Source organism: Phyllostomus discolor, chromosome 6, assembly GCF_004126475.2.
Source record: "Phyllostomus discolor isolate MPI-MPIP mPhyDis1 chromosome 6, mPhyDis1.pri.v3, whole genome shotgun sequence".
NCBI lineage: Eukaryota > Metazoa > Chordata > Mammalia > Chiroptera > Phyllostomidae > Phyllostomus > Phyllostomus discolor.
Window position 1 is genome coordinate 134,200,620 of NC_040908.2, and position 18,081 is coordinate 134,218,700.

The 18,081-nt window shown below is 37.2% G+C and overlaps 1 protein-coding gene across 19 annotated transcripts in view; it reads right to left on the reverse strand.

The window, feature by feature from the left end:
• The window catches only part of SOX6 (SRY-box transcription factor 6), a 614,163-nt gene that overhangs the window by 199,288 nt on the left and 396,794 nt on the right, over positions 1–18,081 (reverse strand). For all 19 annotated transcript variants that reach the window (XM_036029075.1, XM_036029074.1, XM_036029077.1 and 16 more), the window contains 2 exons: positions 4,869–5,041; positions 1,724–1,792 (listed from right to left, as the gene is read on the reverse strand). In XM_036029075.1, coding sequence (XP_035884968.1) covers positions 1,724–1,792; positions 4,869–5,041 — 242 coding nt within the window. The remainder of the gene's footprint in view (positions 1–1,723; positions 1,793–4,868; positions 5,042–18,081) is intronic.

The window sequence follows — 18,081 nt, forward strand, 5'->3', positions numbered from 1 at the left end:
AGCCTCAGTACCATAGGCAAACACCAATTAAGACAGCCACTTAATACAAACAACATTGAACTAATAAGTGAATACAATCAAAATAAAGAAGTAATAAAGATGTAGTAAAAACATTAATAAATAAGTAACTGATATGAGAACATCTCAGGGAACTTCTTCCACTGGTGCTTTACAAATATGACAAACAGAGAGAACTAAATAATCAGGGTATTTAACACCTACTGCGTTTTTAGAGAGGGACCTTGAGAAAAAGGTAGGAAGCCACAGGCTAAACATCTTGACCTTAGTGAGAGGAGACACACTGAAAATTCTAATAAGGGCAGAGCAAGGGAACACCTGGACCGTTATTTAATTAAGTATCTCAGCATGAGTTATAAAAGAGATATCAGAATGAGAAGTTATTCCAAGATTTAACTGTCAAGGCTGACTGTCAAAAACACCAGAGACACTCCCTTTCCTCTACATTTGAACTCTTGATTCTGAAACATACAGACTCACATATGGAATACAGAATCAGAAGGAATTTTAAGACAACCACCACCACAACAAACTACTGGTTAAAACCTCCTCGTGATGATAGCCCAATGAGGTACAGGTACTTCTTCAGCTGGTATTTTAAATGCAGTGAGTACTTCCTGGAACACTAAGTATGATTAACAAAATGAAGCAAGGATCTAAGTTAAAATCACTGGCTTTCATTAATAAAGTAGGAGATCAGAGTAAGCTATGACATTATGTGAATGATTTTTTAAGAATACAGAAAGGCATAGTATTAATCTCAAGGAAAGAAATAATAAAGTTCAGAATATACTATGCCAACTAGGCTGAATCACAGAGCTCAGTGGTCAGAAAATACCCACAGCAGCCAAGAGAAACAGCAGAGGCTGTGGTGGGTACATAATAACTCTGGCATCAGTATTCCTGAGGATTAATCACCAGACAACCACCGCTCTGTTGCTATTCAAAAATGGAGACCGCATCCTTACCTATCTCAAAAAGCTGTGAGTTGAATTAACCACCAAGGACACAAAGGAATGACAAAAATCAAAATTCCTTCCCAGACCATTGTCATTATGACCTATATACAGTGTTACTCTGCCACAACAAAAAAAGAGAATTTCTAAATTGCATTATAATTATTCAGAAACAAGTTATTCTTCCTCTCTAGACTATAAGCTCCTTGAAGACAATCATTTGTTAATCTTTACATTGCCCTCAGCATCTAACAGAAATGCAATTAATATTTGTTAAAGAATGAATTAATTATTACCAACATTTTCCCAGGTAATAAGACTGTTCTCACAGCTAGCCAAATCAGACAGTCCTAACAAGTAAATAAACATCAGCTTCTCCCCATGATACCGTTAGACAAAGCAGGCCGTAAAATACAAAGCAGAAATTGGTTGGGACGATCAACATAGCATGTGTCAGCTACCTGGGAAACCACTGGGTTTCCAGGAGGTGGTGTCAGGCAAATGGCAGAAAGAAGAAAGATAGGATTTTTTTTTTTTTTTGGCTTATGCATCACATTACAAAGGATGCTTACACCACCACTTAGTCGACATTTCCTACATCCACTTACACAACTGTATACAGCATTCTTGAATAGTAGCCATATTGGTGCTGTTTACAAGAGAGGGGTGCATTTGCAGCATTTTAAATTCCATTTTCAAGGAGGAAAGTATCCGAATATAATCAAACGAGAGTAATAAAATACACTGACCTGGATCTGTTGCTGCAGGAGATTAATTTTGTGCTGCTGTTGCAGAAGTTGCTGCTGTTGTCTTGCAATCTATCAGAAATAAAGTTACATTAAGTTAACGTGAAATGCTTACACCTTTGCCATTACCTCAGGCACCTCTCTTGGTATTACAAGAATGCTTTACTGCACTTCCATATGAGAGAGTTCCTATAGAATGAGAGAGGCAGAACCAGAAATTTGGAGAAAAGGAACAATTTCAAACAGGTGCCATTTCTCTGCTTACCCCCAACTCTTTATCTGTCAGTGAAAACAACCCCCTCCTGTCACACTTGTGAGCAGCTCATCTACATCTTCACTGGTCATCTGGAAAGAATGGGAGTTTTGAAATCTGACCCTTGGGGAATAAAGATGGAAAAACTCTGGCTACATCTTTCTAAAGAGCTTAATTGGATGTAAAAAAAGTAAAATCTATAAGCAGAGACAGGAAAGAAATTTCTATTAATTAGAATATGGTTGACTTTGGTGAAACCTTTTCTAATGTAAAGAATTTCAGAACTGAAAAGACAAATATTGTCAAGGGAATACCAAGAAAACACAGCAAAATGTCAAAAATCATGATCTCTTTTTGTTGATTTACCAAGGTACATCAATGAAGTGAAGAACAAAGCCTTTTTTAAAACAAAAATTAATATTTATCCATTTATCTTTCTGAAGGCAACCTGTTATATTCCCCTTGCTTCATCCAACAACCAAGTTTAACATCTTAACATACCATCTGGTCTATAAAAAGAAATATTAACTGCTTCATGCAAGCCCCACAGAAAACCGAACCTTCCCCTCAGGAGAACAAACAACTTCTTTAGAGTAAGGGTGTTTACTGTGAAACTGAATTAGGCATCAGGCTGCTTATTGCCTGAAAAGCTGAGCTGCTACAATAGCTTGACGCCCGGGGCAATAACCCTTAGAGAGAACATACTCTGACCTAGAAAGGCAGAGAGAAAGTAGCTACAGAGGTCTTAGACTGATTTAGTGGTGCCCTTTAGCCAAGAGTTATGGCGGGGGCTGGGGGGGGGGGGGGTCATATTTTTTTCTTTTTCCAAAAGCCAATATTCTAGAATGAGCAATGTTGGATGTGAAAATGAGTGTGGATCAACCCCCAGCTCTATGCTTTGAATTTTTTTGATGCTTTAGCTTAGAGCAGAGGGAAACACCCTAATCACATTTTCATTCCACAGAAGATGACGAAATAGCAGCCTGCTCCCAACTATTGCTTTAAGGTTTCTGGTGATGACTGGCTCATAACGGAGGTCATGATAAAGCTGTCCCAAACAGTTTGAGAAATAAGATCATTCCTCCCCAAAGCACTATAAGCAAAATACAAACAGTACCTAAAGAAGTTGGAAAGGCCCACTTTGCTTGGCATCATTCAAATTAGAAATGGACATGGGCAGGTTGGGGAGATGGGTGAAAAGGGTGAAGGGATTAAGAAGTACAAATTGGTTGTTACAGAATAAACATGTAGATGAAAAGTACAGCATAGGGAATATAGACAATAATATTCTAATAACTATGTATGGTGTCAGATGGGTACACAATTTATTGGGATGATCACTTACAAGTTATGCAATGTCTAATCATTGGGGTGTACACCTGAAACTAATATAATGCTGTATGTCAACTGTAATTGAAAAATTAAAAAATGATTTAAATTTTTAAAAAAGAAATGGACAACTCACTCACTCACTCTGTGACTTTAGGTTTGGATGCTGGATCCTCTGAATATTTATTTCCTCTTAGCAAACCAGTGAAACACCACTAGGCATCTAATATTGATGGTCCCTCCTAAATGATAAAGTGCTACATAGAAATGCATCCAGAACACCACAGTGCAATTACTATCATCCACTCTAGACGTATGGCTTTGACACAGTGAAGTATGGTACATAAGCACCATGTGGCTCAAATTCTGAATTTTATTTGCCAATTGGTTGAGCTACATGCTCGCTTCATTGAGCATGACAACCTAGTTTTAAGTGTCATTTAATTTTCATTTTGAAATATAATTACAAAGTGTTCACTGTAAGATATCACTCGTCTGCAAATGTGTCAAGATTAATTTGTGCTAGCTTATTCACAAGTGTCAATAGTTAATTACTGTGTCATCTCTGGATGGCTAAATGACATTCTAACTTCTGATTTTTTACAGTGCTCCTTTATGTTATTTTCCATTAGGGGCTGAGTCCATATTCCTACATGTGGGCAAATATTCAAGCATATAAAATACCAGACGTCACAACTCATTAAAATCAACAGAGCATATATTGCTCTATATACCCCTATAAAATACATTTAACTGAAAAGATAATTCCAGTAATAATGTCAGATCCCTAAAAACTGCACATTAATTTGGGTCTGTCTGATCTAAAGCATCAGGAACTCCTCTATAGGATCACTGCTGTCAGATGAATGCACTCTTATGAGACAGAAAAAACATTTGGGAAAGTGATTTATGTGTTAAAAGACATACATTTAAACTTTGCTACTTTTTCTTCCTTCTCACTTCTAAATTAGTGAAGTCGAATCCCTATTGGAGCCGAGTGCTAATTTGTGTTTGGTGATTTACCTCTGCTATAAATAGTGACCATGTAATTTGGCATCCAAACCTGGACAACTTTTGCAAGTGAAGGGGAGATTGTGAACACTTATTCTGGAAAACAGATGTGTGATCACCTTAGCTTTAAAGTTAGAAAAAAATCATTGGATCTGTGAGCTAAAGATCCTCAGAGTTTTTCTAAACCAGAACCCTCTTTTTTTGGATGAAAAGAGTAAGGCCCAGACAGAAGTGACATCCTCATGGTGAAGCTACATTGGGAAGACAGGAGCTGCCTATGTGAACAAGCATCCCTGAGTAATTAATCAAATCCAAATGTTCTGGAACGACGTTATCGTTTCAGTTATGCCCAGGTGCTGTGATGTCTTTCTTTGTCCTCTCTGTAACCCCTCAGTATTCTTGAAGACCCTGATTTACAAAAGGCTTCTTTGTTTCTCTCCTTCTTCTCCTTCTTTTGGGGGGACGCTTATGACAAATAAACCAATCAACGTGATTACTCGCTGAGCTTGGCACATTCCACTTCTCCTGTTTGTCAGCTCCCTTTGCAGGGCTCACCTGTTCTTGCTGCTGGCGAGCAAGGTCCATTTGCTGCCGTTGTTTCTCAATTTGTGAGGCTGCCAGTTTTTTCTGCTCATCGTGCGCTGCCAGGAGCTGCTCCCGTAAACTGATCAGCTGGGTAATCATGGTAGAGAGCTGTCGTTCTTTTTCTGCCAGGCTCTCAGGTGTACCTAAAATGGAAACAAGAAGATATCTCACAAGTTTGAGAAAAGTATGAATGAACTGGGGAAAGGGTAGGAGGGGGACAGAATTAGAAAGGGACTACCCTAAGACACGTGAAGATACGGGGGAATAACGGGAGGTCACTGTGCGTGTAGGAACACTACAGAGTAAGGGATGTAGTAGATGCTATGGTTAGTCATTGCCCCTTCCAAGAAAAAGTACAGCTGCCAATAAAATTCTCACTTGCTCTTCCCTCTTGCTCTTAAAAACCAAACCAAACAAACGCAAAAAAAGCAGAATTACTTAGTCCATTCTCTCTCTTTCACCACACTCCTCTCCCTTCCTCCCCTAAATCTATCAGATCAAGCTAGGAAACAAATGATACTTAGTACCAAAGATTAGAAACTGTGGGTTGTATTAATATTCTATAATCACTCTACCCTCAGTGGCTGACATAGGATTTAAGATATAATAGGTGCTTAATAAATGTTATTTAAGGAATTCTTTTTTGGTCATGTCCCTCATAAAATTTTTCTATTATGCAAAGATCTGTCTCTGAAGCTCAGAAGTCAGGGGTCACTCTCTTGGCCTTGGATGAAGAAACAACTGCCTTCCTTGCCCCAGGTAAGAAAGGATTGAACCTGACTTTTTTTTTTCCCCTGTGAGGGATCAAGCTAAAGTTCCCAAGTTCATCCTTAAAGGCAACAATGTTGCTTGGGGGGCTCCTGCTCCCCTTTGTCATTTGTCATCCTTCAAAGGGAAAAAACACATTCAAGGTTGAAAAGGTTATGCATAAGGGTGTGCTGTTTAATGAATATGATGTCAGTGAACACTTATGGTATGCACTAATGGTGCTGAGCAGTCTTTTTATGGGCAAATTGCACAGCTCTCCTAAGTAGAGGGTACAGAATCCTTTTGTGAATCTAAATTAGAGCATTTTACCGCCGCATAAGATAAGAATTTCAACCCACTGTATTTGAGCCACACAGGTTTCATTATGAAAAAATGATCTATGATTTGAAAGCTTTTCAGAAAGATGCCACCAGCTGTCAAAGGGGACAAAGATTGCCGATTTTTGTGTGTGTGGAAGTACAGACTTCCAATCTCCTTATGAAACCCCCTTCATTCCTGCTAAGAAAACACCAGTGTATCTGAGAAACTAAAAATATTTTAATTAAGAGTGGCCATATTTCCTGAGTGGCCCCATGGAGAAAGGGATCCTTCAGAAGATGCTGGAGCTAGCACTTGCTAGTATATGATTCCCAGAAGGTAAGACTGATGTCAGCAGAGAAGCTACATTTAGGACCACCTTAGGATTCTTTTTTTTTTAAATCCTCACCCAAGGACATGTTTATTGATTTTTGAGGGAGAGAAACATTGATTGGTTGCCTCCTGTACATGCCCCCACTGGGAATCAAACCTGTAACCTAGGTATGTGCCCTGACCAGGAATCGAACCCAAAACCTTTTGGTGTATGGGACAACACTCTGACCAACTCAGCCATCTGGCCAGAGCCACCTTAGGATTCTTAATGTGAATCCAAATCCTAAACAAATAAACAAACAAATAAACTGTCAATATTTTTATCCCTTAAAGATTCACTGAGTAGAAAGATGACCTAAAATCATAATTAGAAGAATAACAAGATAATAGAAATGATGTTAGAAAATGCATTCCACTGATAAGGGAACAAATTCTGTATCCAGGATAGTGAAGACCTGTCTTTCTAGGTACTCAAATTGATTTTTAAAAATCAGCTTTTATTTCAGCAATAGGAATTTCAGCTTGGTAAAAGAACTTCTTGATCCTGAAACACTAAAATACAAAAGCAGGTTCTCCCCCAGAAATCAAAAAATTTCTTCAAAAGCACCACAAACTCTGCTACCATATGTTAATATGCATAGGAATAAAATAAGTATGATATAAAACAAGCTATAAAGCAAGTATGAAATTAATTTATTTATTCATTTCATTCATTTTTCCTGAATGGCACCTATATGCCAGGTACTAGATCAAGAACTGAGGATGCTGAAACTATGGTAAGGAAAAGCCAGGTTCCCTACTCTCACGCAATTTGTAGTCCAAATTGGGGAGACTAAAGTGGGGAGACACCTTAATCAAGTGATCATACATGTGAATGTCAACTACAACTAAATAAGATCTACACATCTACCTGAGGGTAGGTTTAACCATGTTTGGGAGGCCCAAGTAGAAGAATGGTATGACTGAAAAAGTAAGACATTCACAGGAAGGTGAATAGAGTTAAGGAGGCGAAGAGTTGCAGGGTGGTCAAGGAGCTTTCAGAAGGAAAGAACAAGTAGGCACAGACCCTCTGGAGTGGGGGAGGGGGAGTTTTGGTGTGTTCCAGAAGGTGAAAGAAGGTAATAAGGCTTAAGCAAGGAAAATAAGGGGGAGTAGAATACCAGGTGAGGCTAGAGAGGTAGAAAAAGGTCACACATTTCAGCTCATTGTAGACAATGCTAATCAGCTTCATATTTATTCTAAGGATATTCCAAAAGCACTAAAATATTTTAAGCAAGGATGATGTGGTCATTTTGGCTACAGAGTGGAGAATAATTTGGAAACCTATGAAAATCAATAAATTGGAAATATGCACATTGTATTACACATTTTTTTGCAACATTCTTATCTATGTGTAATTTTCTTGTTATACCTGTCTATTTGAGGTAAGTTAAGAGAAATCTTATTGGATACTGGGAAAGTTACTGAATCATAGTTCTTTATTAATGAAGAAGAGCATTCATAGGAAATTTGAGTCAAAGATCAATACAGAGACTGGAAAATTTTCACTTCTCCTAGGTTTAATAATGTCTTTTCAATAATCATCAATATTTCCCTCTTTCACCTCCACACAGGAAAAAAGAAGCTGAGGATGACCCATGAGCAACTTCTTAGCCTCTTCTGTTCAAAGTGAAGCCAATGGGTCTGTAAATGCACTGGTGCTTCCAATGCTAATAGACATGTATAAGTATATCAAAATTTACAGAATAACACCATTTTATTTAATCATTTTTTCCAAAAAAGATTCAAATTGTTTAATTATAAAAATTCAGTGACATCTAAATAAGTTTTTCATTGAACTTAAAAATATGTTTAAGAAAAAAATCAAGTCACATGTCAATATTTTTCATAGGCTTTAGGCACTCATATTAGTCTGTTGCTATCTTTTCCTTACATTTGAGAAGCACATATATATTTTGAATAGATGAAAGTGGAATAACAAATTCAGTGGGAATGAAATGTAGTAATGTAACAAATCTAATATTACCCCTGAATGGCAAATTTTATACACACACACACACACACACACACACAGACATATATATATATATGTAATGATAGATAGATAGATAGACAGATATAGATAGATAGATAGATAGATAGATAGATAGATAAGAGAGTGCGCCATTAGTCCCTTGGGGGTCAAATTAAAGAGAAATCAACTTACACCATACAATAGTTTACATTCTTTAAATGTGTAGGCTAATGTGTGTGTGTGTGTGTGTGTGGTCATTTTTCTGTTCTGTACCCATTGTATTTGATCACATATACTGGTTCAAACTCTGTGGTGCTAGGTTTTCTGTTTTAATTAACAGTAAATATTTATGTTGCTGTAATAAAAATAACATCAAGTCTGAATCACACTGACCAACCACCCTGAAAAGAAAAGTTATCTCAAAAAATATGAGTTTAATTGAACGTGCAACTTTGCCATGGCAAAGGAACTATAACTACCAGAGTTGTTGATCAAGAAGACAATTTATGGGACATAGTGAGGCAACCTGCATGCTGTCAGCCTATGTCAAGTAAGACAAAGGGCCACATAGAATGCTCTTCTGAGGTAGCTTAATTCTATGAGAAAATCTTGTCTTAAATCGTTTTGAGGTTTGATACAATCAACTTGGAAAAAAGGTAGATCAGAGACTGAGGTTCTGCCTAGGCCAGCAGAGGTCATCAGTAGCTGCCTGACATCATCTGGTTCACATCCTTGGGGCAATCTTAAAACAGTTCTCTCAAAAGCACTGCCAGAAATGTGTCCCTCCCACACAAAAACAGAGGTAGTTTCATAAACCGCAAAAAGGGAACCAGCAAGGAAAACTCCTGCACACAGCTTCTCTACAGGTCAGCGTGCCTGCTTTTATCCAGTATCACACACAGTGTGCGCCTGACACTTTTCGCTCTAAACTGTATCTGTTCTCCAACTCCAAAGACAGTGCAGCAGTTTTTTATTTTTTTTTTCCATGGGGTCGTCTTTATCCCCAAACCACATCTGTCTTGAGTTTCTCTCAGATTAGTCAGGTGGATCAGGGCTCCCCAGGGCCTGCTCCAGCTGAAGTATTTTAATTTGACTAAACACCTGATTTATTTTATCTCTCCGATGAGAAAGGCAGTTTGTCTTAATAGAGCCTGTCAGCCCACAGCCCCATTCACAGCAATTTACAGGCAGCCAGGGACGCTGGGAGAGAAGAGTGCCGTGATTCTGTATTTTATCCTCCTCCAGAAAGCACCTAAAAGCAGCTATTCACTGCTACTGCATGTGGCATTTTAGAACTGAATTAGCTTTTTATTCAAGTAACTACACTTGTTGTGAATAGCTTATCTGTAAAATTGCTACATTCACTACTGATTTTATTAACCTTTGGCTCTATCACAAAATGGTCTTCAGTTAGGAAAGACCTTTAAAATTGACACATTTTTTTTTCTTAGGGGCCTTTATTCCAGTGACTTCAGATTTACTGAGTTTGATCCACTAAATTCTTTACCAGTTGTACTTAAAATTTTGAGTCTCAATAGGAAGTCAATAGTGTGTAAATAAGGAAACACTTTTCAAAATGTAAATATGGCAGCAATTTCCTCCATCAAAAGTTTTCAAATACCATCTTTCACTAGAATGGGTTCAAAAGCAGCCTTCTAGCCCTTTTTGGTTATAATCTGAAGAACTTGAAACAATTAGCTAAAAATAGACTATTTTTAACTCCTCAAACTATAACTACCTGTCTCTGTAGGTCCACAGCCAACAGAGACAATTCAAAATTGATGAGAATTTAAGTAATAAGTTAAATAGGAAAAAAATGTCTTCTTGATATAAAACTAAAAATTAAAATAAAAAATTAAGCTTAAAATTTATCACAAACATTAGCACCAAAATCTGCTAGTGAACTTTGCCCATACGAAATACATATAATTACAATCAGTGGTGCTAGAACGAAGACTGGACATGGGAAGTCACTAAAGACTCTGCACCCGGACAAGGCATCACTTTGCAGAGCATTTGACTAAACAGAGATCTGTCTCACCTCTTGTATAATATTCTCATGCCTAGGACTTCCACAATGTAAAAAATGTAAACAGATCACTCTTATAGCTGTCCTCTGAGAGTGTTTCACTGCTATGTGGTAACAACTAACTTTCTTTAGTGAGAAAACCCAGAAATAAGCACAGCAGTGGAAAGACTGACAGAGAGAGAGGGAGAGAGGGAGGCAAGAAGAGGGAGAGGGAAGTAGAGAAGGCGTGCACAGGGACAACTAAATTAGATTTTGTAAATTTCTTGGTATACTTTTTATGTCTCCATTTTTATAAGATAAAGGGCAATGGTGTTAAAACACAATGTTTACCAAGCCAAATAAGACTAATATCAACAAATGGCATTATCAAAAAAAATGGCATTATCTACAAATGTGTGTAGGCAATGTAAAGCAGGACTTCTACCTAACCATTCTCCTGTATTGGATCACACACTACTCTAATAAACTTAATAGGACTTAACAATGAACTTATAAGAAGCCTGGTTGACTAAAAGTGTGCCTGTGTTTAAAACAATGGGGAGGGGTAGTAGTGGCCTTAAAGTGGAGTTCTGATGAAGATATGCTTTTCCACATCAATCCTAGAAAGATTAAAGCACTTAACTGTAATTCCACAGCAGCACTATTCAAGGAACTCAGCCAACAATACAGAAAGATTTTAAATTAAGTTGAAAAGAAAAGCTCTTAAGAGTCAATTCCCTGGTCAGTTCTAATTTTTTTTGATAGGCATTGTTTAAGAACAAAGCCAAAATACAATGCTAGTCATAAAAGAAAGCTGCATTTGATCTTTTCTGCCCACAGGTAACCTGGTTAAACCGCCACGTCTCACACGACAGCCTCCTCACACATCAGATAGGCTGTGATGTCTCCACTTCACAAGCTCGGTCCATCATTTAGCATTGGCCTTTTTTGATATAGCCTTCTTTTAAATGTCACAAAATAGGGCAGCAAAAAGTCAACAAAAAAAAATAAATAGTGTAAGCTGAAGAAACGAACAATCTATCAGAAGGTCCCCTGATAAAAGTTACTTTGTGGAGACTGCCTGAGAAAGGAGCCCCTGTCCCAGTCTACCAGCAGCTAATTTGAGTTCTGAATCCAACAGCAGTTTTAAAAGCTTTCTACTCTAAAGGGCCCCAGTGCATCATAAAGATAAAGGATTTCAGTACAAAACCACCACAAAGACCTCTATTATCTTATCAGTCTTTGGTTACAACAGCTGAACCAATATGACTAAATTCTGAATGACTTTTTTCAAAACAGCAAAATACTGGAATTTCTTTGTTTTCTCATCAGTCAGCTATTGTCATTGCTCCCATATGCTACTGTCCATTTCTTAGTAAATAAAAAGTTTAATAAATGCAGCAATTGTGCTCTTAGAATTCACTTAGGGACCACTACACAGGAAATGTGGCTCATGATTTTTTTTTCACTGAACATATGAGAATTTCCTTCTTAAATTGTAAACAACTCTCATTTAAAAATGTCATTAAAATCTTCTGTGTATACACAAGATCAGGATACCCAGGAACTCCTTAAATTAAGATCAAACTCTCTGGGCTAATCCAGGCACACTCACCTCTCGTTCAGCTTCCCCTCTTTCTAGCTGCAGAGGGAAGTCAATTCCTGAATCAACTGAGGTCTATTCATATTGCGGATCCCAAAAGAACAAGAACAATGCACGGACTTCTGCCATCTAGGGTCCTAACCTCACAGCTGGGGCTTTAGCCCATTGTGCTTTATTATCCCATCATTTTAGGATCCGGAAATGAAGGTATCCTGAAGTATTTCATGTTGAATATAAGACAGGCTGCCTTTACAATACTGTTCTCTGTCAATGTTAATTAGTCAATGGCTATATCTCCATAATTTACACATAAAAATGGTAATTTCTGTACTTTCAGAAACAAGGAATTCTTTGGGCCTTTGGAAAGAACAAAAATATTATTTGTTTTGATGTTGCCACCAAGTATTACAGAATTGACTCTTTCTCCAGAAGCTCCATCAGAATTTAGGAGATAGGAAAGGAAAGATGATGAAAAATAGACTTCATCTAACAAGGCAGTCTTAAAATATTTTATGTGTTAACTTATTTAATCTTCCTCCTAGAGTTTGCATTGTTATTTTCACTTCAAAGATTAAAAAAAAACTAAACTATGCAGAAGTAGAGAAATTTGACCATGGCAGAGCATTTGCCAGATCCATTTGACTGGATCTGGATTCAGGTCTTCTAATTCTTAAACCAAGGACGTACGGAGCCTAAGTCTGAGGTGTCTTCCCTTGGACTGACAATACATAGTAAGGAGTTTCTAAAAGTTAGAAGTGATGCTCTAAGGAACCTAGTATTTTAATGCCACATAAGGCTTAGGAATTTATAACTTCTCATAATGCTTTGTTAACAAAATAAGAAGTTTAAAAGGTTGGCTAGGCAATCAATCAGACAAACAAAGAGGTGAGTAAACTGAACTTTGACATTTTATGGATGTAAAAGCCAATCCTGACATAAAGTGATATGCCTGGAGTTACTCAGGAAATGAGCACCCAGCCTGGCAGTCAAGAGCCTCTGTTCTGTGCATACCCCAAGCCCTCTCTCCCTAAAGAGGATGTGGCCTCCTGGTTCTGAGCCCAAATACAAAGCTCATGCAGATCATGGCCTTCCCAGATATTCCAGATCCAGTATTTATGACACCGATGAAAGGCTGGGAAATATACTCAAATATTTGCACACATTAAATGTACTGCTGCCTTGGGGTGCAGTTCCCCTGCAAACCAAGGTGGTCATGTGCTAGCCAAGGGCAAGTTACCAGGAGAAATCTAGGAAGTGTGACTACCAGGTGAGGTTTGAGGAACCTCCCAGAAACAAGTAAGGCTTAGGACAGTAGCCTGTACAAACACACCATATTCCTTGCCCACTTCAAGAATGTACTTACAACTTGCCTAGTGTAAATATGCTAAGTCCCTGCCCAACTCCAGTGTGCCTCATTGTATAATAAGTATAACTGCTCAGACCTACATAGCAATTGCTTTGTTCTAGAAAGAGTTTTATGCAGGGTATGGCACAAATAACGCCCCTTGTTAACTGCAAAATCATAACTGTGTAATTCTGTAACATAATATCACACACAAGGACACCATATGACATTTTAGGTGAAATATTCAAATTAAAACTATAAATTATTATGCCCATATTATCACCCTACCAACCACACTCAAGCAGGCCTTACTTGTGCCAGACCCTGTATAATTATGGGGGGAGGGTCAAAAGTGGGTTTATAATTGCAAGTACTGAAAACAGAGTTTATTCTTGTATTATTTATTACTATTGTATTTTTCATATGAACAACTGTAAACCTGAGCCCTGGCTGGCATAGCTCAGTGGATTGAGCACGGGCTGGGAACCAAAGTGTCCCAGGTTCGATTCCCAGCCAGGGTACATTCCTGGGTTGCAGGCCATAACCCCAGCAACCGCACATTGATGTTTCTCTCTCTCTCTCTCTCTCCCTCCCTTCCCTTTCTAAAAATAAATAAATAAAATCTTAAAAAAAAAAAAAACAAACTGTTCCTTGAAACACAGCATCTATTTAAAAAAAAACAACAACAACAACTGTAAACCTACTTTTGCCCCATCCTGTGTGTGTGCTTCCATGTGTACACTCATTTATTCCTCACAACAATCCTCTATAGTGGTTCATATTTTTATCCCCATTTTAAAAATGAAGAAACTGAGGCATAAAAAAGTCAACCAATTTTCCCAAGTCCTAAGCTACTAGATCATATATTTCAGATTCAAAACAAGCAGTTTGGCCACAGATTCTGTCCTTTTACCCATTCTGATAAATTGAGAATGGGACTCCTAAATGATCCCTCTTCTCAAAACTAGTTCATCCAGCCAGGATGGTGTATCTCAGTGGATTGAGTGCCTGCCTGTGAAGCAAAGGGTCACTGGTTCGATTCTCGTCAGGGCACATGCTTGGGTTGCAGGCCAAGTCCCCAGTAGTGGGCGCACATAGAGGCAACAACACATTGATGTTTCTCTCCCTCCCTTCCTCTCTGCCTATAAATAAAATAAAATCTTAAAAAATAAAACCTAGTTCATCCAGCAGACTGTGTAGATGAAATTCTCCTTGTAATCTGTCTTTTTTTTGTTGTATTTTTTTAAATACAATGTTTCCAAATGTCCTTACTAAAATGAAAATAATTTACCTAGGAAGTACCCTTTGCTCTTTAACAGAGCTCAGCCCACTAGCCCAAAACTGTTCCAGTATAAGGCACGAATATCTACCATTGCATGTAGTCATTTTCCATTACTAATTTCATCTCTCGCCCTCATGCTCATTTTCTTTCTCTTTTTCTGTCCCTCTGATCTTATTTCCTTCAAATTCTAAACTCTTGGTGCCAAGAACCCCCTACATGGATTCCTATGTTTAACTCTACCAGACCTAATATGTAGACCTAGACTCTTAAATATTGGAATTTTGGGTTTCCCCAACAGACTGATTTGGTGGTCTTATGGGTTTTAGTGCTTTCTTTTTGGCTCCTCTATGAATCTCCCATGCCATGTCTGGCACCGTGAAATGCATCCCTGCCCCTGACTGCTTGATCAGCAGTCCAGGTAGCCAAGTCCAGGTGCCTTTTTTTTCCATATTGTTTGTAGGTATCAGGACATCTCAGTGGGCCTGGCTGTTGCCAATGCTAAGATTTTGATGGGAATGTATGCTAAAAGTTTTAAGTTGAAACAAAACTGAGAAACAACTATGGGAGATTGTTTATTTGTGTTTTTACATAATCACAGATAGTTCACAGTTCCCCAAATGATAGTACTGAGTATCTGACCATATAACAGTCCAGTAACACCAATTCCACCCATCATACACTCTGGTTGTGCGTCTGTAGAGAGGAAATGGTGGTTTTATATTTATTCTAAAGTTGCTTTTTTTTTATTGTTCTCTCATTGTTGAATACAGCAGGATAAATAGCATATTGGTTCCATTCTCAATTTTCACTTTTTCAATGATTTCTGGGTACAATAGGTGGTATCATCATCATATAATGAAAACCTATTATGTTCAGAAAGTTCTTTTGAAGGTCATCTAATGTTTTACATGTAGAATTCACAATATTCAGGGCACAAATATTAAGAAATGCCAAAGAGAGAAAGAATAGTAAAGCCTGGGTCCACAAATGAGCAAGTGTCTCCCATTACAGGATGATTTTTAACTTGCTGAAGTAGAACTTGAACAAAATATTTTTAAAACATTTCTAGCCTTTTTCTTTTAAAAATAAAATTTAAAGTTAATGCATGTTTGTTCAGTCTAAAAACAAAAATTAGTTTTTTTCCCAAATAGGATGTCCCATTCTCATACTGGAACATTCTCCTACAAATGCACAGAAAAGTATAATTCAAAGTTTTAAAACTAGATTACTTTAAACAATAACTGTAGGTTACAGATGGGATTTTTTAAAGTTTATAGATATAAAGTTCAAACTTTATAAATAAAGTTCCTAATGTAACTTTAAAATGTTCATGGTTTTACAATTGTCAAATGAAAAAAATAAGGTTTTTTAATTAAATTGTCTAACTTGGAGGCAAAAAGCTGCATATTTGATTCAAAAGGAAAAAGGGAATAAATATGGGAATACTTCAGCCTCACGGGGATTACCCACAATCAGTGTAGTAGTGCTGAAAAATGACCTTAGTGGTGCTGGACACCACCTTTTGAAGAAACAAATGTCTGAAAAGGAAACTACTGGATGATTACATTAGCTGCATTTAAGGGTGATACTCAAAAAGATATTTGCTTGTAAAAAACAAAAAATGAATTACAGTGGTCCCAGAAGAACTGCAAAGGCAGCAAACTCTGCCAACAATAGGTCTCAAGTGCATGCTTCCTGCTGGACTCTCTTGGTTCCTTACCCAGATTTGAAGACTAGGTGTGAATTAGATAAGAATCTTAGTGCTACTCATAAATCTACAGAGAATATCCATGGAGAGAAAGAGTAAATGGTAGGCCACAATGGGTACTTCTTACCTGACAGCTTTTTAAAGGCAGGGTCTATGCATCTCTATGACAGAGCGCAGACGTAACTACAGTGTCTACCATTTACTCTGTGCTCAGTAAAGTTGAAGTGAACTAATAAATCTCTCTTAATCATTAGTTCCCAGAATAGTCAGAGATAGGCAGTCACAGTAATTGATAAACCACATGGAATTGCTCTGAACTTTAGCAGTATTTGAGTCATATATGACTTGCCTCTAGTTTGGTAACCATTGTAACTGACTGAACTCAATGCTCATCTTCACAGTGGTTTAAGCCATAGAAATTGAAATCCAATAAAATAATAGAGATAAGTAATAAAATTTGAACAGCTAATGAAATGTATATTCAGATTCAATACACACTTTCTTGAGTACCTAAGATGGTCCAAATACTTTCTATGTGCTAGAGTTAGTACTTAGTATTTTGATCTGTTTCAACAAATTTGGGAAATAAAGTTGAAGAAGGTGAAAAATATGTTCAAGATACCAAAGCTTGTCATCAATAGAGCCATGGTCCTAAGCCAGATGGTCTCATTGCCAAGCCCAGACTCTTTCCAATAAACCACAAATGTTCCTGAGAAAAAAACAACTGACAACTACTTTAAGATAATGATGTCCTATATAGACTTCATGAAATCTTTCTGTATTTTTTAAAAGTTAAATACCTTTATGGTAGATATTGTGGTATTAAAAGGGAAAATAATTTATATTTAGGACAATTATTGTTTAATATTATTTAAGATCTTATAAAGAATAGTCTAATGCCTAAGTAGATTAAATCTATATAAACAGACTTAAAAATTCTCTACTTAGAAAATGTTACACGTACAAATTCATTTTTTAATTATATGAAGAATATTTCAAATAACTCTATGAACACAAGCTACAATTCAGAAGGCAGAATCAACTAAAGGACCATATAAATTATATGGAGTAAGCAATTATACAGGAAATATTTCAAAGGAATTCTATTGTATTAACCCTTTCTAACATTACCTTCTTTGAATAAAAGTGAATTATATGCCAAGAAACTATAGTCAAAGAATAAATTCTAATTCTTAATTGCCTAAAGAAATAACTGCCAAGGGAGTTACAGTTGATTGGCCAATTCATTATTCCACAAAAACTTCTTTTAGGAAGATGTTTTTTTAAAGTATACTTTTCCCACATTTTATTGAATTTATTGGGGTGACATTGGTTAACAAAATTATATAGGTTTCAGGTTCCAGGTGCACAATTCTATAACACATCATCTGTACAATGTATTGTGCGCTCACCACCCCAAATCAAGTCTCCATTCATCACCATTTATCCTCCCTACACCCTCCTCCACCTCTCTCCATCCCCTCCTCTCCCCACTGGCAATCACAACACTTTTGTTCACGTCCATGAATTTTTTCTCTCTTTTTTCTTTTTTGCTCAATCCCTCTAATCCACCCCGCCCTGCGCAGCCCCCCTGACAGCTGCCAGCCTGTTTTCTATCTATGAATCTGTTACTATTTTGCTTGTTAGTTTATTTTGTTCATTAGATTCCACATTTCATAGCAATATGTTTTCCTGATGTATATCCTCAAGCAAGGAAAATAAAAGAAAAAATAAACAAATAGGACTACATCAAACTAAAAGGTTTTTGCACAGCAAAGGAAACCATCAATGAAATGAAAAGACAACTCACTGAATGGGAGAACAT